General features: G+C 41.5%; 1 protein-coding gene across 6 annotated transcripts in view; it reads left to right on the top strand.

Annotated features, from left to right (window-relative positions):
- The window catches only part of NLRP13 (NLR family pyrin domain containing 13), a 107,802-nt gene that overhangs the window by 32,033 nt on the left and 51,872 nt on the right, over nt 1–23,897 (top strand). For 2 of the 6 annotated variants that reach the window (XM_084962186.1, XM_013998823.3), the window contains exons 1-3: nt 1,324–1,362; nt 10,123–10,488; nt 15,553–15,621. The exons of 1 other annotated variant lie outside the window; for it this stretch is intronic. Coding sequence is in view for 2 of the 5 variants with exons in the window: in XM_013998823.3 (XP_013854277.2) it covers nt 10,188–10,488; nt 15,553–15,621 (370 nt within the window). In the remaining 3 variants the exon portion in view is untranslated. Of the gene's footprint in view, nt 1–1,297; nt 1,363–10,122; nt 10,489–15,552; nt 15,622–23,897 lie in introns of those variants that run through there. 3 more of the 6 variants (XR_014806756.1, XM_084962183.1, XM_084962185.1) reach the window with 3 other exon arrangements.

Below are 23,897 nucleotides of genomic sequence, written 5' to 3'. Positions count from 1 at the left end.
TTTAGGGGAAAAGCTCTGGTTGTTTGTTTATTTGTCTTCTTAGGGCCACATTCATGGCACATGGAGGTTCCCAGGCTAAGGGTCTAATTGGAGCTGTAGCCACCAGCCTACACCACAACCACAGCCATGCCAGATCTGAGCCATGTCTGCGACCTACACCACAGCTCATGGCAACGCCGGATCCTTAACCCACTGAACGGGGCCAGGGATGGAACCCGCAACCTCATGGTTCCTAGATGGATTCGTTTCTGCTGTGAAACAGGGGGAACTCCCAGACAAAGCTCTTTGTTTATGATGGTTTGGTTTCAAGGGTGGTTTTCCTGACCTTGGGAGGAGAAATGGTCGCTAGATGTACTGGCTGCTGTGATTTCAGCTCAAAGGGTCTGGAAACCTCTCAACTTCCGATGTTCGGAAGGCCCCTCAGATGGTAGGAGAGGTACTCAGAGCAATGGGCTTGGCTGAGCTGGATGAGACCATTTACATCAGGGGAGCAGGGTTTTTGAAAAAAAATTTATTGAAACATAGTTGGTTTACAGTGAGTGTTGTGATAACTTCTGCTGTACACCCAAGTGATTGTTATACATTTATCCACCTCCATTCCTTTGTGTTTTTAAAAAATTTTTTATTAGAGAGTAGGTGATTTTCCAATACTGTGCCAGTTCCCGCCATACAGCATAGTGACCCGGTCCTACACATATATACACTCTTTTTCTCATACTCTCTTCCATCGTGTTCTGTCTCCAGAGACTGGATATAGTCCCCTGTTCTGTATACAGTAGGATGTCAAGCATATCCATTCTAATGTGGGATGGATGGGGCGTTGGGGTTGGTAGATGCCAACCATTGCACGTCCACCTGTTTTCAGACTCTTTACCCGTGTAGATCATCACAGAATATTGGGTAGAGTTCCCTGTGCTGGACAGCAGGTAACCACTGGTCTGTCATTACATATGCATCAGTATGCAAGTGCCCATCCCAAACTCCCAGTCCCTCTGTCCCCTTCCTTCCACTTTGGTAACCGTAAGTTTGTTTCCTAGGCCTCTGAGTCTGGGTCTGTTTGGTAAGTAACGGATGGCGTGGTTTTTCATTAGAAACCCAGCTCCGCCTCTCCTCTCCCAGCCAGGCATGATGGACACCTGGAGAGAAGCCTCGGCCATGATCTGCAGCAGCTGGGTCTTGTGGCCTCTTGACCAATCCCGAGTTAGGCTGGGACGGAGCGGGTGGGACGCCCAGGACAGAGCTGATAGGCGAGCGAGGGACCCCAGGGCCAATCACAGGCTGAGGGAGGGGTGGAGTTGGCTCCTCTTCTGAGGGTCCCGCATCGGGTCGGTGGAAGCTTGTAGGAGGTTAGACGTCTGGCTGGTAAGTGATGTCTCCTTTCTCTGTGGCTTCAGTCCTTTCTGTGGCTTCCCTCCACTTGTTGGAATCTTCTGGCATCTTTCCTTCCTTCCTTCCTTTGAGCTTCGAGGTATGATTGATATATGAAAAACACTGTACCTACTTAGCACATAGAACCAGATGAGTTTGAATATAGGCTCACACCACAATCAAGGGAATAGATTTAGCCATCATCTCCAGAAGTTTCTGTGTGTTTGTGTGTGTGTGTCTGCGTGTGTGTGGGGGGGCGACATTTAACATGAGACCTACCCTCTTAACAAAATGTTAAGGGTACAACACAGTGTGGCAGGCTCGAGGCACCTTGCTGTGCTGCAGATCCCCAGAACTAATTCATCTGGTGGAACCGAAACCTTCCATCGTGGGGTACACACGCAATAGGACTTTAGTTTTCCTTCGATAAAGAAGGAGACCCTTCCACTTGTGACAGTGTGGATGAAACCAGAGGAGGTTTTTCTCCGTGAGGTAAGCCAGCCCCAGAAAGGAAATGCTGTGGGCTTCCATGTCTGTGAGGTACAGAAAAGACTCACACTTTGGAAGCAGATGCGAGGCCTGTGGTCCCCAGGAGCTGGGGAGGAGAAATGAGAAGTCACTGTTGCTGGCGTTTCTTCATCAGCAGGAATCTCTTGCACCTGTGTCCTCCCGTTGAGGCTCCCTGCTTGCTTGGCCCGGGACATTCTCCAGGTCTTTGAGAAATGCCAGCTGAATGTCTCCCTTCTTGTATTCCCCCTCCTGGGTGTGGGCACCTGTTGTCCCTGACCAGTGCCCTCTTGGCCTCTGTGCACCCTCCCTGCCTGAGTCGGATGCAGCCTGTGACCCTCAGGATGGCCTTCCCTGGTCTCGCTTGCTCTGTGCTCAGTACAATCTCATGGCCCCTTGTCGGAGCCCTTCTCCTCAGGACACGCGACACCTGGTACTAATGAGGGTGGGTCCTCATGGCGCAGGGACCCCCTGGTGTGAATTTACCTGCTCACTCAGGCGTGCTTGGAACCTCGAGTCCATCCTGGGCTGCTTTCCCTGGTCATTCTTGGGCTTGCACAGAGAGGTGGAAAATTGTGTCCCCTGCCACAGGCTCCCAGCTGAAGCCAGACCAGGCAGTGCTCTGCCTTCTTGGTTCAGTGCAGCTCTCAGCCTCTCAAGAAGCATCCTTTCTTTGGGTCTATTTGGTGCCACTCTTGTGGGTGACATGGCTGTTGAACAACCCCAGGGGTAGTGCCAAAGTGCAATGTAACGTCCCCAAGCTCACGAAGGCTGTGATGTGCCTCACAAAACAAATAGGTGTCAGATAAATTTATTTTAATTTAATGCAATATTTTCATCTAGTCTTGTGTTTCAGTTGTATAGCCATGTCTCAGTTATACATAAATTCCAGCTTTTTCAGATTTTTTTTTGCCTTATTTTAGTACATAAGTTTGAATGGATTTCTCTGAGCTATACTGTAGGTCCTTGTTAATAATTTTATATATAATTGTGCACACATTAATGCCAGCCTCCTGATTTATCTGTCTTCCCCACATTTCCCCTTGGGTAACTGTAAGTTTGTTTTCAAAATCTGAGTCTTTTGCTGTTTTGTTAATAAGTTCATGTGTGTCATTTTAGAAATCAAATTCCACTTCAGTGGTATCGTGTGATGCATCTTTTTCTGTCAGACTTAGTATGAGCATCTCTTGTTGTATCCATGTTGCTGAAAAGGGCATTATTTCATTCTTTTTAGTGGCTGAATGGTATTCCATCATACATATATAGCACATACTCTTAATCTATTCTCTCTCGATGGACACTCAGTTTGCTTTCATGTCTTGGCTGATGTAAATTGAATAACGTGTCTTTAAAAAGAACCATACATGAAACAACCTGATGTGTTGATTGACAAATGTTGTGACCAGAGGCTTGAAGGACCCTAATTCTGTATTTTCTGTGGAAGCAATCATGCTACAGTCACTAATCGAGTGTTCTGGGGACTTGATAAGACATGAATACTGTGAATAATGAGAACTGAGTCTCGGGTATACTTGCGGTGGGAAATGATACACACTCAGTGGGCACCTCATGTGCACCCCACATACCTGGGAAGGTAGGATAGACGGAGGCAGATGAGGACTTTGTAAACACACATCTTGACAGCCCACATGTGAGCTTGTGAGATCTGCTCATTCTAGCCCGGAGGAGCTAATGTCACACTGTGACTCTGGCTGATAACATTGTATCACGTAGTGGAAATTGAGAAGCTAATGTCACACTGTGACTCTGGCTGATAACACTGTGTCATGTAGTGGAATTTGAGGAGCTAATGTCACACTGTGACTCTGGCTGATAACACTGTGTCACATCGTGGAAATTGGGGAGCTAATGTCACACTGTGACTCTGGCTGATAACACTGTCACGTAGTGGAATTTGAGGAGCTAATGTCACACTGTGACTGGCTGATAACACTGTGTCACATAATGGAAATGAGCTGAGAGGGTGAACATCAGTGTCTCACTGTACATGAGATTCCAGATGTAAGTGATATCAAATGGTATTTGTCTCTTTCCTTCTGACTGACTTCACTTAGTATAATAATCTCTAGATCCATCCATTTTGCTGCACATGTCATTATTTCATTCTTCTTGTGGTTGAGTAGTTTTCCATTCTGTATAGGTACCACTTCTTCATACATTCCTCTGTGGATGGACGTTTAGGTTGCTTCCACATCTTGGCTACTGTAAGTAGTGCTGCAGTGAACATTGGGGTGCATGTATCTTTTCAAATGAGAGTTTTCTCTGAATACATGCCCTGGAGTGGGATGGCTGGATCCTAAAACTTCTACATTTAGTTTTAAATGAACCTCTATGCTGTCCTCCATAGCAGTTGCACCAATGACTATTTCACCAACACTGTAGGAGAGTTCCCTCTTCTCCACACCCTCTTCAGCATTTATTGTTTGTAGACTTTTATTTATTTATTTATTTTTATTATTACTCAAATGAATTTATCGCATCTGTAGTTGTATAATGATCATAACAATCCAATTTCACAGGACTTCCATCCCACAACCCCAGCACATCCCCCCACCCCCCAAACTGTCTCCTCTGGAGACCATAAGTTTTTCAATGTCTGTGAGTCAGCATCTGTTCTGCAAAGTTCAGTCTGTACTTTTCTCAGATTCCACACATCAGTGAAAGCATTTGATGTTGGTGTCTCATTGTATGGCTGACTTCACTTAGCATGATAATTTCTAGGTCCACCCATATTGCTAAAAATGCTGGTATTTCATTCCTTTTAATGGCTGAGTAATATTCCATTGTGTATATGTACTATATCTTCTTGATCCACTCCTCTGTCGATGGACATTTAGGTTGTTTCCATGTCTTGGCTATTGCAAATAGTGCTGCCGTAAACGTCGGAGTACGTGTGTCTTCGCGAGTAGTGGTTTTCTTTGGCTAGATGTCCAGGAGTGGGATTGCTGGATCAGATGGTAGTTCTATTTTTAGTTTTCTGAGGAATCTCCATACTGCCTTCCACAGTGGTTGCATCAACTTACAATCCCACCAACAGTGTAATAGGGTTCCCTTTTTCTCCACACCCTCTCCAGCATTTATTGTTGGTAGATTTTTTGAAGATGGTCATTCTGACTGGTGTGAGGTGACACCTCATTGTAGTTTTTTTCCCTTTGTTTTTACAGCCACACTTATGGCATACGGGAAGTTTGAGGCCTCGGGGTTGAATCAGAGTTGCAGCTGCAGGCCTATGCTACAGCCATGGAAACGTAGGATCTCAGCCACATCTGCAATCTTTGCTGCACCTTGCAGTGATGCTGGATCTGTAACCCACTGGGCAAGGCCAAGGATTAAACATGCATCCTCGTGGACACTATGTTGGATTCTCAATCCACTGAACCACAATGGGAACTCCTCATTGTGGGTTTGACTTGCATTTATCTAATAATTAGCAACGACGAACATCTTTTTATGTGTCTGTTTGTCTTCTTTGGAGAAATGTCTGTTTAGGTCTTCCATCCATTTTTCTTCTTTTTTTTTTTGTTACTGAGTTGTATGAGCTGTTCATATATTTTGGAAATTAAGCTCTTGCAACAGCATGGCTTGCATATATTTTCTCCAATTCCATAGGTTGTCTTTTTGTATCATTTCCTTTGCTGTGGAAAGTCTTGGAAGTTTGATTCGTTCACACTTGTTTGTTTTTGTTTTTATTTGTTGCCTTTTTTTATTCGTTTTTACTTGACCTAAGAAAACATTGGTACAACTTATGTCAGAGAATGTTTTGCCTATGGTCTCTTTTAGGTGCTGGAGGGTGTTTTGTTTTTATATTTGAGTCCTGAAGCCATGTTGAGTTTATTTGTGTGCATGGTGTGAGGATGTGTTCTTGTTTCATTGATTTATATGCAGCGTACAGTTTTCCCAACAGCCCTTGCTGAAGAGAGTTTTCCTGTTTGATACTCTGGTCTTTTTGTGGGAGATTAATTGACTGTAGGTGTGGTTTTGTTTCTGCACTCTCTGTTCTGTTGCACTGATGCATATGTCTGTTTTGGTGCCAGTACCACACTGTTTTGATCATTGTAGTTTTTTAGTATTGTCTTAAGTCTGGGAGAGTTATGCCTCCTACTTTGTTGTCTTTATTCAGGATCTTGGACATGTCTTTTGATGGATTTTTTTTTTTCTTGGCTAGTAGGTTGGAATGGAATTGCAGGGTATTTATGCTGCACTTCTACAAAGTAGATGTGTTTTTAACCCTCTCACAAGTATTGTATGGGCATTCCAGTTACTCCACATCTTTGACAGCACTTGGTGATGTCAGCCCTTAGCATTTTAGCCACATGGGTGGTAAAATTATTTCATTGAGGTTTTAGTGAAAATTTTCTGTGTCATTTGGTTAACCTCATTTATGGGGTTCCTGCTGAAGGGTTCTGACCACCTACTAAATACTTTTATTTCATTTGGTGGGTGTAGAGTTATGTCTGTATAGATCTCTATTTCAGTTAGGTCAGATTGATTAATGATATGATTCAGATAGTTTATATCCTTAAATTTTTTTCCCTCCTTGTTCCTTTCATTATTGGGACATGTGTTTGTATCTCCAATTAATCATCATTTTAGTTCTATTTTTATTTTATATATTTTGAAGCTATACTATTTGGTACATAAAATTTTAGACTTGATCAGTCTTCCTATTGGATTGATCCTATTAGAAAGTGTGCTCTGGGGAGTTCCTGTCATGGCGCAGTGGTTAACAAATCCGACTGGGAACCATGAGGTTGCAGGTTCGATCCCTGGCCTTGCTTAGTGGGTTTAGGATCTGGCATTGGTGTGAACTTTGGTCAAGTTCACGGACGTGGCTTGGATCTCACGTTGCAGTGGCGTAGGCTGGCAGCTGTAGCTCTGATTGAACCCCTAGCCTGGGAACCTCCATAAGCTGTGAGTGCAGTCCTTAAAAAAAAAAAGGCAAAAAAATGTGCTCTGTATTCTGTAATAATTCTGCCTTAAAATCTACTTTAACAATGATTTGGCTATACCCATTTTCTTCTGCTTAGGTGGTGTACCCCACATTCCCCCCATTATTTTAGTTTAAATGTTTTATACTCTGATACCTGAAGTGTACCTTTTATTTTTAATCTAGTTTGACAGTGTTTTTTAAAAATTAGAGCACAGTTGATTTACGGTGTCATGCCACTTCTGTACTGCATGGTGACCCAGTCATGTATATATACGCATGATTTTTCTTATATCATCGTCTTTAGTTAGTGTTTAGGCCACTTATGTTTATATAATTGCTAACACATTTGCTATTTATTATCTTGATACTTGTTTTCCAACCTCTGTTTTCTGTGTTTATGCCTTTCTTGTCTTTTTTTGAATACAATTGCTTCTGTCATTGATTGTTTTCTTTAACTTAGCTACATATTCTCTTACTTTTCTTTAGAGTAGCTGCCCTAGAAAGCTCAGTGTTCACCTCTGACCAGTAGTTCACCCGAGGTTACATCCTGATTTTCTGACCAATACTCAAATTTCGAAATAGTTGTCTGTTGGGTGCTTTGCTTTCATCCTTTGTGTTACTGGTCTCATATTTTACTATCTATGTTATAAATTCCATGAGTTGTTGTTACTGTCAAGGGTCCCTATTCTTGCACATTTATTCGCACACCAGCCACTTCTGTGCTCTGTTCCTTTATGTGCTGCCATACTTCGGTCGGGAACAGTGGTTAGGGGGTTTTAGTGGCGTCTGTGTCTGCTGACAGTGCCTTCTGTATCATCGTTCGTGCTGAACTGTCCACACGCCCACAAACATGATGATGTTTATAACGAAGCTTCTGAAAGAACTATAAAGTAGAAAACCATCAAAGAAAGGAGCTCTTCATCCAACGTTTATTTCTCACGTCCTTACTCTATGCCAGACACAGTTTGGCCCTGGGGACGCAGAGTTACAATGTGTTGAAACAAAGAGGGAGTTCTGGTGAACTCTTGGTCACTAAGGAAAGGAGGCCATCCCGGTCCCCTGCACTTTCAAGTTAGTCCACCCTCTTCTGTACAGTCCTTACGTTCCAGCTGCTAAACGCCTGTTTCGTATATTGTCAGTAGAAGGTCTTTCTGCGAACAGTGATGTTACATATTAAACACTGCACCAAACTTGAAAGAAAAATAAAAGATTTCCAGCTGTATGCAGGTAAGGTTGACACATAGAAATTGCGGGTATTGATGTTGTATGGAATGATTTTTAAAGGTATCAAACATGATTTAACACAAATAGAAACTGCGAGATGTCACCCCAGTCAAGTTAATGAACCCCCTGTCACCTCCCACAGTTCACTGTGTGTGTGGTGAGAACACGTCAGGTTTCCTCCCTTAGCAAATGTCAAGTACACAGAGAGTATTACTAATGCCGTGCCTCACGTACCTAGATGTTACTCATCTTGTAACAGAACCTTGTGAATCTTTGACCAGCATCTCCCCCTTGTTTACCTCCCTCCCACCCCAGCCCCTGGTTACACAGCTTTGACTGGAAACCTTTCTTTTTTTCTTTTTTTTTTTCCTGAACTATTATTTTATTTTTTATTTATTTGTTTTTTTTTTTATTTTCCCACTGTACAGCAAGGGGGTCAGGTTATCCTTAGATGTATACATTGCAGTTACAGTTTTTTCCCCCACCCTTTCTTCTGTTGTGACATGAGTATCTAGACATAGTTCTCAATGCTATTCAGCAGGATCTCCTTGTAGATCTATTCTAGGTTGTGTCTGATAAGCCCAAGCTCCCGATCCCTCCCACTCCCTCCCCCTCCCATCAGGCAACCACAAGTCTCTTCTCCAAGTCCATGATTTTCTTTTCTGAGGAGATGGAAACCTTTCTTGGAAGTTCATTTTTATTTTTTTTCTTTTTGGGCCACACCTACAGCATATGGAGGTTCCCAGGCTAGGGGTCTAATCGGAGCTGCAGCTGCAAGCTTACATGACAGCTCACAGCAGCACCGGATCCGAGTCTCATCTGTGACCTACACCCCAGCTTGGCACAACACTGGATCCTTAACCCACTGAGCGAGGCCAGGGATCGAACCTGCGTCCTCATGGACACTAGTCAGGTTCATTTCTGCTGAGCCATGGTGGGAACTCCCTAGTTCATTTTAAAAGGACATTTTCACAGAACCTAGAATCTAGGTGGCAGGGTATTTTTTCTTCTTGACAGCCTTGTGAAGATGTCATTTGTTTTCACTTAAAAAAATAGAATTGATGAACATACTGGCTTAGAGAATAAAATGAGGGTCACAATTCATAGTGTGTAGTAAATGCTTAAGATGGTGGATGCAGATAATTAATAAACTATAATAAGAGTAGAGGAGGGCTTTTCTCGAACCAAACAGAAGGCAATACCCTGGGAAACAGCTTCTCCGTAGCTCTGAGAGAATTGCTCCAAAGAGGTAATGGAGGAGCCTGTGTATATAAGGGTGTGGGCATCTTATATATGTGTGTATGTATGAAAATTAATTTATATGTATATATATACACATGTACATACATGTATATACATAAATATATGTATATATATTTTGGGGGCTGGGATTTTTTTTTTTTTTTGCCTAGTCAATCATCCATCTTTCTAAAAGACGACTGCTATTCCCAAGGAAGGGTATCTCAAGGTGACGACTTCAGTGTTTTGCTATGAATGGAAGGATAGAAGAATCTGGGGTCCTTGATATTCTTAGATATGGGTCTAACTGTCTAGGCGCCTGAGGTGAAAGCACAGAATGCGTCATCTGGTTTTCCCTGTCCCAACCCCCCTGAGGGTGTGTTGTTGGTGTGACCGCTGTTGGAGACCTAGCACTCAGTCTAACTGCATGTTCAGCTCCTCTCTTTTCTTCCATGGTTCAAGCAGGTGTACAGTGTATGTTTGACAAGCCCTGTGATAGTCTGTTCTAGTCAGTGTCAAGGTCAAACCAAATCGTGTATCTGCCAGAAGGACTTGCCCACACCTCAGTGTGGGAACATTCCTTCATGGGTATTGCAGGTTCCCTTTCTTCAGCGGTGAGCACCTCACGTGTGCCCAGGGCACTTCTAGGGACTGGTCCAGCCAAGGATGGATGTTCAGAGGGGATTGGCATTCTTGTGGGAGAGGAGGAGATGAAGAGCCTCCAAACACAGGAAGCAGGAGGGCTCTGAGAAGAAAATTAAGTGGGTAGATGAGAGGGTTTTGAAGGAGGGGACCATGATTCATGGTCTCAACTGTCTGTTTATCTTTTATAGGTCCTGTTACTGTCGTGGACCTAACGGTTCTTGAGTGAAGCTGGAAACGCTGCACGTTGGTCCAGATGAGTTCCTCTGCTGGCATCTCCATGGATGACACTTTCTTGGATAAATTCATGTCTTACCTGAAGGGCTTGGATCAGTATCAGCTGGAGGAATTTAAACTTTGCCTCCAGTCCCCACAGCTGATGCCTGAGAACTTCCCGAAGATCCCCTGGACAAACTTGAAAGCCGTTGGTCCCAGTAACCTATTCTGTCTGTTGAGTGACTACTTATCGGTACCACAGATACGGGATGTGACCCTCTGCATCTTTGAGAATATGAAGCTGATGTCACGATGTGAGGAGATAAGAGCAGAGATGAACGGTGAGTGGGATGCTGCCTGGAACTCATGGGAGCAGGGAAATTGTTAGAGGATTGTTACAGGGTCCTTGCAAGATGCTGGTCTTCTCCTAAGAATCTTCCTGATGGGCTATAAAAGTTTAAAGGTATAAAGGATATCCAGGTTTGTACCCTTAGTGTGGGAGGAGTTGGTGGTCAAAAGCAAGAAGAGGGTTTGAAAGATGCATGTTCAGTTCTGTTGCAAAACTGCTTTTGAAAGTGGGGATGTGACCCAGTGACATTGTTGGGTTTGAGCACAATAGGAATTTCATGTTGGCTTATGCATGATTTTTTTCCCAAGAGGCAAATGCAAAGAAGAGAAGGACCATATGATACCACTTATATGTGGAATCTAAAATATGCACAAATGAACCTATCTGCAAAACAGAAACAGACTCATAAACCTAGAGAACAGATGTGTGGTTGCCAGAGGTGGGGGGGGGGGGAAGTGGGATGGACGGGGAATTTCAAGTTAGTAGATGCAAACTGTTACATTTAGAATGAATAAGTAATGAGGTCCTACCTTACAGCATGGGGAACTATATCCAATCTCTTGGGGGTAGACCAGTATACAAGGTACTACAAGAAAAAGATATGTATGTGTATGTATGAGTGGTCACTATTCTGTACAGCAGAAATGGCAACAACATTGTAAATCCACTATACTTAAAAACAAACAAACTGAAAAACAACCCTAGAACAAAACGAAACTGTACCCAGTTGGAGCATTTATTTACTTATTGTAGTATTTATTGTAGCATTGCAGTAGGGATTTAGTGTACTAGTGATGTGTTGCAAAGCTAGTTAGTAAGTGTAGAGTTGTGCTATCGTTTCAAATTATAGTCGGTTTACAGTGTTGTGCCAATTTCTGCTGTGCAGCATAGCGACCCAGTCATTCATATACACACATTCTTGTTCTCGTGTGAGGTCCTGCTGTACAGCACAGGGACGTGTAGCCAATCTCTTCGGATAGAACTTGATGATGGAAAATGGTGTGAGGAAAAGAATGTGCTGCCATTTTCATGTTTCTAGCTTTTAAAAATGTGTCACGGACCGTGGTGCAGATTCAGTCCCTGGCTGGGAAACTTCTATAAGCTGCAGGTGCCCCCCCCCCCCCCCAAATTTCATGGATATCATTTCCTATTAAAAAAAAACTCAATTGGTTTTTAGTATGCATCTTGGCCTACTGCAGTGAATTTTAGGAATGCATAGGCTGTTTTGTGGCAGAAGTAACTGACTCTGAGACCTGTGGAGAATAATGTTCGTTGGTGCCTGTTACAAACCAGGCACTGATCCTAACATTTTCTGTGCCTTGGTGTTTATTTTTCACACTCTGCCAAAAAGGAGGTTCTCTTATTCCTGTTTTACAGACAATGAAAGGGAGGCACAAAACTCAAGTAAATTGTCTGAGAGCTGGAATGTGAACTCAGGCAGTGGGTCCCCAGGGCTCTGAGTTTGTCAGTATGTTACTTCTCATGCCTCCACATGGAGGGTATGGGTTCTAAGGAGTGGCAGTGGGAGGTGGCAACCTTAAGTCTTGGCAAACTTTTGGGCGTGGGAGGTTTGGAGTCCTGGAAACTCAGGCTTTGTACATCATCGGGTGGGTGGGGGAGGGGATGGGGACTTGCTGTCTCTGCCTCTCCCAGCTCTACCTCCTCTGCCACCTCCTCATCATAAATCCCTTGCAGAACCCTGTCTGGAGCAGGGAGATGTTGAGCAGAGAGCTAGGGAATGGGATCCAGAATCGATAAACCCTGTTCCTGCCTGGCAATCACAGAGGGAGATATTTGTGCCAAGGAGAATGCCAGTAAAGGAAGGATTTCCTTCCTGGCCACTGGTCCAAGCTGGCGTTGTCAGCACCCTGTGTGGATCAGCACCACATGACCCTTTTGCCCAGTGCTTCCCTGGTTTCCTCCTAGCCCTCTAAGGGCGGGGGGCTGGCAGAGGATACCTCCTAAGCAGGAGGACGCCCTCTACCACACCCCGCCCACCAGCAATGTGGGACAGCCCCCCAAAAGGGTCCAGGGGACAGCCCAGAACAACTGACATTACTTCAGCTACGTCTTCTAGGAAACACAGCACAGCGACGGTGTCCGTGTGGGAACGCTGCTTTGGCAGAGGGCTTTGTGAGTGAACTTGTGCATCCACCTGTTTACAGGCACAAGTGTGCTGTCTTTGGTGGACGATGGGTTTAAGAGCTCAGGTTCTTATGTCAGACCTGGATTCAAAGACGGGGTCTACCTCACCAACTGTAACCCTGGGCAAATGACATACCACTGGGCCCTATTTTCTCTTTCCCCCCCAAATGTTTATTCTTTTTATTTATTTTAAAGAGCTCTGTAAGTTTATGGTAGAGTATTATTATTCCTGTTATCTTTAATCTTATTGGAGTATACTTGACTTACGAGTGTGTTGTGTTAGTTTCAGGTGTACAGCAAAGTGACTCAATTACACATATATCCATTCCTTTTCAGATTTTTTCCCCCCAAAGATTGTTACATGGTATTGAGTAGATTTCCTTGTGCTATATAATAGGTTCTTCTTAGTTAGCTATTTTGTATATAGAAGTGTATGTATGTTAATCCCAATTTGCCAATTTATCCCCTTCCCAACGTTTCCTCTTTGGTAACCATCAGGTTGGTTTTGAAATCTTTTGAGTCTCTTTCTGTTTTGTGAAAAAGTTCTTTTGTATCATTTTTATTAGCTTCCACATATTAGTGATCTCATATGATATTTTTTTTTCTGTCCAACTTCGCTTCATATGATACTCTTTAGCTCAATCCATGTTGCTGAAAATGGCATTATTTCCTTTTTTTAAGGCTGAGTAATATTCCATTGTATAGAGATTGCTCAAACTACTTAAGTATAGATCTACCATATGATCCAGCAATCCCATTTCCAGGCTTATATCTGGAGAAAACTGTAATTTGAAAAGATGCATGCACCCCAGTGTTCACTGCAGCACTCTTTACAGAAGCCAAGACATAGAAGCGACTTAAATGTCCATCAACAGAGGCAAAGATAAAGAAGATGTGGTACATTGTCTGTTAAAGTCAGAGTTTATTTATAGTGTTGTGCAAATTTATGCTGTATAGCAAAATGACCCAGTCATACATATATATGCGTTCTTTTTCTCATACTATCTTCATGTTCTAGCACAAGAGATGGGATATAGTTCACTGTGCTGTACAGTAGGATCTCATTACTTATCCATTCTAAATGTAATAGTTAGCACCTACCAACCCCAAACGCCCTGTCCACCCCACTCCCTCCCACCTTCTTCTTGGCAACCACAAGTCTGTTCTGTCTGTTTTTGTTTTGCAGATAGGATCATTTGTGCCATATTTTAGATTCCACATATAAGCGATAGCATATGGTATTTGTCTCTTTCTTTCTGACTTACTTCACTTAGTATGAGAATATGTTTGCAGCCATATTGCTGAAAATGACATTATTTCATTCTTTTTTTATGGCTGAGTAGTATTCCATTGTGTGTACGTACACTATGTGTATGCAGTTCTTTTAAAAAATATTTTTTGTTATAGTTGATTTACAATATTCTTCGATTTCTGCTGTATAGAAAAGTGACACAGTCATACATATACATACATTGTTTTTCTCACATTATCCTCTATCATGTTCATTCCAAAGTGACTAGATACACTTCCCTGTGCAATGTAGTAGTGTCTCATTGCAACCATATTGCTGCAAATGGCATTATCTTGTTCTTTTTTATGGCTGAGTAATATTCCCTTGTGTATATATACCACATCTTTTAAAATTTTTTTAAAATTACTCAATGAATTTTTACATTTATAGTTGTACAACGATAATCACAACCAAATTTTGTACCATTTCCACCCCAAACCCCAGTGTGTCCCCCCCAACCTGTCTTATTTTATACCACGTCTTTTTAATCCATTCATCTTTTGATGGAGGTTTGGGTTGTCTCCATGTCTTGGCTATTGTGAATAGTGCTGCAGTGAACATAGGGGTGCATATATCTTTTCCAATGGAAGTTTTGTCCAAATATGTGCCCACAAGTGGGATTTCTGGGTCATGTGGTAGTTCTGTGTTTCGTTTTCTAAGGTACCTCCCTGCTGTTTTCCACAGTGGTTGTACCAGCTTTCATTTCCCCCCCAACACCAACTTTTCTCCACCCACTCTCAGCATTTGTTATTTGCAGAGTTGTGAGTGATGGCCATGCTGACCAGCGTGAGGTGGTACTTAAACAGAGGTATAGTTGATGCACCATATTTGTATAAGTTTCAGGCATATGACATAGTGATTCCCAATCTTTAAAGTTTCTATTTCGTTTATAGTGTTTATAAAATGAGCTACATCTGCTTTAGATCCAAAGCCTTTATGATACGGTGCATTGAAGGTGATAGATACAGTGGAGAGGGTAATGTGGGCAGGGGCTGCCAAACATGTGTGGTGTAGGAATCAGGTGCAGGGTCAGTTAGGACCCTCAGACACTGTGGAGGGGCTGAAATGAGAACAAAGATTCAGAGGTGAGGGAGTGAACCAAGTGGTTATCATGGGGGGAGAAGAGCATTCCAGGCTATTTGGGGCACGAGCTGGATCCACAGCCCAGAGGAGGGATGTGTGTTTTTTTTTTCCCCACAGCTGCTCCTGTGGCATATGGAAATTCCCAGGTGAAGAGTCCAATCAGGGCTGCAGCTACAGCTCATGAGACACCGCATCAGAGCCACATCTGTGACCTATACGGCAGCTTACCCCTTAGGCGGTGGATCCTTAACCCACGGAACGAGGCCAGGAATTGAGCCTGAATCCTCATGGACATGATGTCAGGTGCTTAACCCATGGAGCCCCAACAGGAACTCCAGGGATGCACTTTTCATGGGTGCTATGGCCTCGGCAAAGTAGCATGTTTCCAAATGGGGGTGTATGAGGCTTTAGGGTATGATTTCCTGCGTCTCTTCAAGTCAAACTTGTCAGCGAAATGGTTCTCCTGAGAATGTGCATCATGGTGGAGCTGTTTTCACCCTGGGCATCTCACGTCCCACCACCGATGTTTGGTTTCAGAGAGCACACAAGCATTGGGGCTCCAGGATCCAGGCCAAGAAGAACCTGAGGTGCCAGAAGAAGAAACAGGTTTGGGTACCCCCTTACAGTGATCACAGACCAGTGTCTTGACCTAACATCCATTTAATGGATTCCACATCTACCACCTCCTCTGAAATTGTCTTCAGTGGTCCAGGAGATCCAGACATGGAAGCATCTTTAGGGGATCACTGTTGAGCCCACTGCATGTGCCTTTTGGGGGAACCATTTTCTGTTTTTAAGTTGATAATTGCTCTCTTTTGGGTTTAACTACCTCTGCAACTACTGGTACATCATTCCCCAATTGTTGGGGAAGTATAATACCATCCAGTGTATCGAGAAATCAATCGTATCGAGAAATCGATCATCTCCCTTGTCATTATTTCTAGACAGTTTCCAGAAGCCCCACATCCTTCTCCTTCTACGGGTTGCCATGTAGCTGCTGACCCGGGACCCTATTTAACCTTAAATTCCATTGTCTACTCAGAAATGTTACCTCTCTCTTTCCCCCATAGATTCCATGTCTGTCTGTCTCATCACTGTTTCAGGAGACCTGTTCTGTAATAGCTGCTTGAGAAATGTCAATAGGACATAATATTTTTGAGAGCTTGCTTGATGGAAAATTTGTCTAGTGCACCATTTAAAAATTGTTATTTATTACAGTTAATTTAAATGTGCCAATTTTTGCTGTACAGCAGAGTGACCTAGTCACACACATACCATACATTGCCTTTCTTATATTACCGTCCATCATGGTTGATCCCAAAAGACTGGACATAGTTCCCTGTGATACATAGTAGGACCTCATTGCTTATCCATTCTAAATATAACAGTTGGCAACTAGCAACCCAAACTCAGAGTCCATTACACTCCCTCCCACTTCCCTCTTGGCAACCACAACTGTGTTCTCTGTGTTTGAGTCTGTGTCTGTTCTTAAGGTAGGTTCATCTGTGCCATATTTTAGATTCTATATATAAGTGATAGCATAGGGTATTTGTCTTTCTCTTTCTGACTTACTTCACTTAGTATGAGATCTCTAGTTGCATTCATGTTGCTGCAAATGACATTATTTCATTCTTTTTGATGGTTGAGTAGTATTCCATTGTATGTATGTACCACATCTTAATACATTCATCTGTTGATGGACATTGAGCTTATTTCCATGTCCTGGTTATTGTGAAAAGTGCTGCATTGAACATAGGGGTACGTGTATATTTTTGAATTACAGTTGTGTTGGGCTCTATGCCCAGGAGTGGAATTGCTGTATAATATGGTAGTTCTATATTTAGTTTTCTGAGGTACCTCCATACTGTTGTCCATAGTGGTTGTACCAATTTACATTCCCACCGACAGTGAGGGGGGGTAATCCTTTTTCCACACCCTCTCCAGCATTTCTTATTTGACTTGTTAATGATGGCCCTTCTGACTGGTGTGAAGTGGTACCTCATTGTAGTTTTGATTTGAATTTCTCTAACTGGTGATGTTGAGCATTTTTTCATGTGCCTTCTGGCCATCTTTATGTTTTCTTTGGATAAAAGTCTACTTAGGTCTTCTCATTTTTATTTATTATTATTATTATTATTATTATTTTGCCATTTCTTTGGCCACTCCTGCAGCATATGGACGTTCCCAGGCTAGGGGTTGAATTGGAGCTGTAGCCGCCCACCTACACCAGAGCCATGCAACACGGGATCCGAGCTGAGTCTGCGACCTACACCACAGCTCACAGCAACGCCGGCTCCTTAACCCACTGAGCAAGGCCAGGGATCGAACCTGCAACCTCATGGTTCCTAGTCGGGTTTGTTAACCACTGAGCCACGATGGGAACTCCTCATTTTTAGATTGGACTTTTTTTTTCTCTCATTGAGTTGTATGAGCTGTTTGTGTATTTTGGAGATTAGGCCTTTGTCTTTTGCATCATTTGCAAAGATTTTCTCTTGTGGGTTGTCTTTTTGTTTTTATGCTTTCCTTTGCTGTACAAAAGCTTTTGAGTTAAATAAGGTCCCATGGGTTTATTTTTGTTTTTATTGTTACTAATCTAGGCGGTGGATCAAACATGTTTCTGTGATTTAGGTCAAAGAGTGTCGTGCCTTTGTTTTCCTGTGGGAGTTTTACAGTATCTGGCCTTATTTTTATGTCTTTAATCCATTTTGAGTTTATTTTTGCGTATGGTTTTAGGGAGCGTTCTAATTTGATTCTTTGACCTGTAGCTGTCCAGTTTTCTGAACACCATTTATTGAAGAGGTGATCTTTCTTCTACTGTGTGTCCTTGCCTCCTTTGTCATAGATTGGTTGACTGTAGGTGTCTTGGGTTTATTTCTGGGCTTTTTATTCTGTTCCACTGATGCGTATTTCTTTTATTTTTTCTTTTTGCTCGCAGTTCCATACTCTTGTGATGACTGTAGCTTTGTAGTATAATCTGAAGACAAGGAGCCTGATTCCTCCATTTTTGTTTTTCTTTTTCAATATTGCTTTGGCTGTTAGGGGTCTTTTATGTTTCCATGCAAATTTTAAAATATCCTGTTCTGGTTCTATGAAGAATTTCCTTGGTAATTTGATAGGGATTGCACTGAACCTGTAGCTTGCCTTGGGTGCTATTGTCATTTGACTATGTTGATTCTTCCAATCCAAGAGCATGTGTATATTTCTATCTGTTTGTGTCCTCTGATTTCTTTCATCAGCATCTTGTAGTTTTCCGAGTATAGCTCTTTGGTCTCTTTCTTTATTTTTAATGATGTTTTAATTGAATTATAGTTCATTTATAAGGTCGTGATAATTTCTGCTGTACAGCAGAGTGACCCAGTCATACATATGCATACATATATTCTCTCTGATTCTTTTCGCACGTAGATTATCACAGAATACTGGGTAGAGTTCTCTGTGCTCTAAGGCAGATCCCCATTGGCAGTCATTCCATATATCTCAGTGAGCATATGCCAATCCCAAACCCATAGTCCATTCCTCCCACCATAAGTTTTTTGAAGTCTGTGAATCTATCTTCAGCAAATAAATTGATTGGTATCATTTTTTAGACTCAAAATATAGGTGATATATGAGGTTTGTCTTTCATGGTCTAACTTCACGTATTGTGATAGTTTCTAGGTCCATCCATGTTGCTGCAAAGGGCATGACTTCATTCTTTTTTATGACTGAGTAATATTCCAGCAATATTGTAAATAGTGCTTCAGTGAACATTGTGGTTCATGTATCTTTTCAAATTAGGGTTTTCTCTGGATGGATGCCCAGGAGTGGGGCTGCTGAATCATAGGGTAGTTGTATTTTTAGTTTTCTGAGGACACTCCATTCTGTTTTCTATAGCGGTTGCACCAATGTACTTTCTTCCCACCAACAGTGTAGGAGGGTTCCCTTTTCTCCACTTTACAGCATTTGTTATTTGTAGACTTTTTGATGATGGCTATTCTAGCTGGTATAAGGTGGTACCTTTTATAGTAGTTTTTATTTTCATTTCTCTAATAATTAGTGATGTTGAGTATCTTTTCATGTGTTTTTTGGCCATCATATGTTTTCTTTAGAGAAATACCTATTTCGATCTTCTGCCCATTTTTAAAAATTGGGTTGTTTGGGGTTTTTTTTTTTTTTTTTTTGATACTGAGCTGCAGGTGGTGTTTGTATATTTTGGAGATGAATCCTTTGATGGTTGCTTCATTTGCAAATACTTTTTCCTCTTCTGTGGGTCGTCCTTTTTTAGACTTTCCTTTGCTGTGCAGAAATTTTTAAGTTTAATTAGGTCCCATGTGTTTATTTTTGTTTTTATTGTCATTACTCTAGGAGGTGGATCTGAGAAGATAGTGCTGAGGTTTATGTCAGAGAGTGTTTGGCCTGTGTTTTCCTCTAAGACTTTTATAGTATACAGTCTTGTATTTAGGTCTTTAATCCATTTTGAGTTTATTTTTGTGTATGGTGTTAGAGAATGTTTTAATTTCATTCTCTTAGATGTAGCTGTCCAATTTTCCCAGCACTATGTATACAATGGAGAAAAGACTGTCTCTTCAATATTCTTGCCTCCTTTGTCATAGATTAATTGACTGTAAGTGGGTTTATTTCTGGGCTGTCTATCCTGTTGCGTGGTCTATATTTCTGTTTCTGTGCCAGTACCATATTGTTTAATGACTGTAGCTTTGTAGTATTGTCTGAAGTCAGGGACCCTGATTCCTGCAGCTCCACTTTTCTTCAACAAGCTTGTTTTGGCTATTCAGAATCTATTCTATTTCCATACAAATTAAAAAAATTTTTGATCTAATGCTGTGAAAAATGCCACTGGTAATTAGATAGGGATTGCACTGAATCTGTAGATTGCCTTGGGTAGTATAGTCATTTTGACAGTATTGATGTTTCTAATCCAAGAACATGGTATATCTTTCCATCTGTTTTTATCATCTTTGATTTCTTTAATAAGCATCTTACAGTTTTCGGAGTACAGTTCCTTTGTCTCTTTAGGTGGCTTATTCTTAGATATTTTATTTTTTTTTATATGATGGTAAGTGGGATTGTTTCACTAATTTCTTTCTGATTTTTTATTAGTATATAGAAATGCAATCAATTTCTGTGTATTAATTTTGTATCCTGCAACTTGATCAAACTGATGGATGAGCTCTAACAGTTTTTTGGTAGGGTCTGGAGGATTCTCTAGGTTGATTATCATTCCATTTGTGCACAGTGATTGTTTTTCTTCTTTCTTTCCAATTTGGATTCTTTTTATTTCCTTTTCTCTGATTGCCCTGGTTAGGACTTCGAAAACTATGTTGAATAGAAGTGGCAAGAGAAGACATCCTTGTCTTATTCCTGATCTTAGTGGAAATACTTTCAATTTTTCACCACTGAGAATGATGTTAGCTGTGGATTGTCATATATGGTTTTTATTATGTGGAGGTAGGCTCTCTCTGTGCTTACTTTCTGGAGGGTTTTATTTTTAATCAGAAGTGGGTGTTGGGTTTAGTCAAAAGCTTTTTCTGCATCTTTTGAGAGGATATTATTTTTACGCAGTTTGTTAATGTGGTGTATCACATTGATTGATTCACAAATATTGAAAAATTCTTGCATCCCTGGGATAAATCCCACTTGATCATGGCGTATGATCCTTTTCATGTATTGATGGATTTGGTTTGCTTGTATTTTGTTGAGGATTTTTGCATCTATGTTCATCAGTGATATTGGCCTATAATTTTCTTTTTTTTGTGTTTTTTTTTTGGGTCTGATTTTGGTATCAGGGTGATGGTGGCCTTATAGAATGAGTTTGGGAGTGTCCCTTCCTCTGAAATTTTTTGGAATAGTTTCAGAAGGGTAGGTGTTAACTCTTTCCAATTTTTTTTTTTTTTTGGTTTGCTTTTTAGGGTCGCAAGTGTGGCATACGGAAATTCCTGGGCTAGGGATCAAATCAGAGATATAGCCGCCAGCCTATACCACAGCCACAGAAACACCAAATCCAAGCTGCATCTGTGACCTACACCACAGCTCACAGCAATGCTGGATCCTTAACGCACTGACTGAGGCTATGTCCTCATGGATGCTGGTCGACCTGGTTACCCCTGAGCCACAATTGGAACTTCCCTAAATTTTTGATATAATTAGCTTGTGAAGCTATCTCATCCTGGCTTTTGTTTGTTGGAAGTTTTAAAATCACAGTTTCAATTTTGGTACTTGTGATTGGTCCACTCATTTTTTTTTTTCTGTTTCTTAATGGTTTAGTGTCAGAAAGTTGTACCTTTCTAAGAATCCATTTCTTTGAAGCTGTTCATTTTATTAGCATATAGTTGATTGTAGTCTCTGTTATGATCCTTTGTATTTCTGTGATGTCCACTGTAACCTCCCCCTTTTCCCTTCTCATTTTATGGAGTCTTTTATTTCTTGGAGTCTGGCTAGGGGTTTATCAATGTTGTTGATCTTTCAAAGAATCAGCTTTTAGTTTGACTCATCTTTTCTATTGTTTTCCTCTTTTGTATTTCATTTATTTATGCTCTCATCTTTATAATTTCTTTCCTTTCTGCTAACTTTGGGTTTTGTTTGTTCTTTCTCTAGTTGCTTGAGGTGTAAGTTTACATTGTTTATTTGAGATTTTTCTTGTTTCCAGAGGTATGGTTATATTGCTATAAACGTCCCTCCTAGAACTGCTTTTGGTGCAAGAATTTTGGTTTGCTGCATCTTAGTTATTATTGGCTTCTAGGTGTTTTTAAATTTCCTCTTTGATTTCTTCAGTGGTCCCTTGGTTGTTTAGTCGCATGTTGTTTATTCTCCATGTGCTCCACAGTTTTTCTTTCTTTTTTTTTTCTTTTCAGGGTTGCACCTATGGCGTATGGAGGTTCCCAGGCTAGAGGTTGAATGGGAGCTACAGATGCTGGCCTGTGCTACAGCAATGCAGGATCCAAGCTGCATCTGTGACCTATACCACAGTTCACAGCAATGCCACTGAGTGAGGTCAGCAATTGGACCCTCAGCCTCATGGTTACTAGTTGGATTTGTTTCTGCTGCACCACAATAGGAATTGCTACTTTTTTTTTCTTATTGTTGATTTCTAGTCTTAGAGCATTGTTGTTGGAAAAGATGCTTGATATGATTTCAATTTTTTAAAAATTTATTGAGGCTTTATTTGTGGCCTAGATTGTGATCTATGCTGGAGAATGTTCCATCTGCACTTGAGAAGAAGGTGTATTCTGTTGTTTTTGGATGGAATATTCTATAAATACCTCAAGTTCATCTGGTCTAATGCATCATTTAAGGCCTGTGTTTCCTTCTTGATTTTCTGTCTGAATGATCTGTCCATGGACAGTTCTAAGAGGGAAGTTTATAGCAGTACAACCCTACCTCAGGAAACAAGAAAAATCTCAATAAACAATGTTAAAGCCCTCCACTGTTACTGTGTTGTCAGTTTATCCTTTCAAGGCTGTTAGCATTTGCCTTATATGTTGACGTGCTCCTGTGTTGGGTGCATATATATTTACAGTTTTTATGTCTTCTTTTTGGGTTGATCTTTTTGATTATTATGTAATGATCTTCTTTGTCTTTTGTGACATTCTTTATTTTAAAGTCTGCTTTGCCTGATGTGAGTGTGATTAGAGGCAGCTGTGTGCCTAGGAGGACTTTAGGCATTCTGTTTGCTGATGGGTGGGGCTGTGTTCCCACCCTGTTTGTTTTTTTGGTTTGGGACTTCTCAGCGCTGATGGGAACTGCCAGATTTTTCCAAAATGGAAGCTTCCAGGGGAGCTCATGCCCATGAATAGCCCTGGGACTTCTGCCTCCAATGTTCTGCCCCTACAATGAGCCACAACTGACTATTGCTTTCCTGTGATACTTTTCTAGACCTAAAGGTAGGTCTGACCCAGATTCTTATGGGGTCCCTGCTTTGCCCTGGGATACAGCTCACATGGAATCTTGTGTGTGCCCTCCGAGAGTGGAGTCTTTGTTTCCACTCCTGTGGAGCTCCAGTGCACACACCCCACGGGCCTTCAATGCTAAATGCTCTGAGGGCTAATCTTCCAAATCCCAGACCCCTGGGCTGGGGAACCTGATATAGGGTTAGGAACTCTGACTCCTGTGGAAGAGGCTGTGTGATAGTTATTTTCCAGTCTGCAGGTCACCCACCCAGTGGTATGGGGTTGCTTATATTATGAAAGCACCTCTCATACCTTCTTGATGTGGCTTCTGTGTCTTTGGGTGTAGGATATCTTTTTTGAAAGTTTCCAGTCTATTTTATTGATAATTGTTCAATGGTTAGTTGTAATTTGGGTGTTTTTGTGAAAGCATGTGAGCTTAAGTCCTTGTAGTCCACCGTCTTGGCCCAATCCCTGTTCTTTTGTTTCTTGAGATTGGTTTATTTCTAGGTGTTTCATTCTTTTTGCTGTGATGAAAAATGGGATGGCTTCCCAAATTTCTCTTTCTGATATTTCATTGTTACTATAGAGAAATGCAGTTGATTTCTGTGTATTGATACTATATCTTGAAACTCTACCAAATTCATTGATGAGATCTAACAGTTTTCTGGTAGAGTCTTTAGGATTTTCCCTGTATAGTATCATGTCATCTGAAAACAATGATGATTCTTGCTTTCCAATTTGGATTTCTTTTATTTCTTTTTCTTCTCTGATTGCCATGGATAGGACTTCTAAAATTATGTTGAATAACAGTGGTGGAAGTGGACATCCTTGTCTTACTCCTGATACTACTGGAAATGGCTTTCAGTTTTTCACCATTGAGAATGATGTTACCTGTGGGTTTGTCATATATGTCCTTTTATTATGTTGAGGAAGGTTCCCTCTATGCCAACTTTCTGAAGGGTTTTTATTTTTGTCCTCAGAAATGGGTGTTGAATTGTG

Source organism: Sus scrofa, chromosome 6, assembly GCF_054392235.1.
Source record: "Sus scrofa isolate SSC_HxYL_T2T_F1_AM1 chromosome 6, Sscrofa_HxYL_maternal_Yorkshire_Landrace_v2.0, whole genome shotgun sequence".
Classification (NCBI taxonomy): Eukaryota; Metazoa; Chordata; class Mammalia; order Artiodactyla; family Suidae; genus Sus; species Sus scrofa.
The sequence above is the reverse complement of the archived record's forward strand: the minus strand, read 5'-3'. Positions and strand labels throughout refer to the sequence as shown.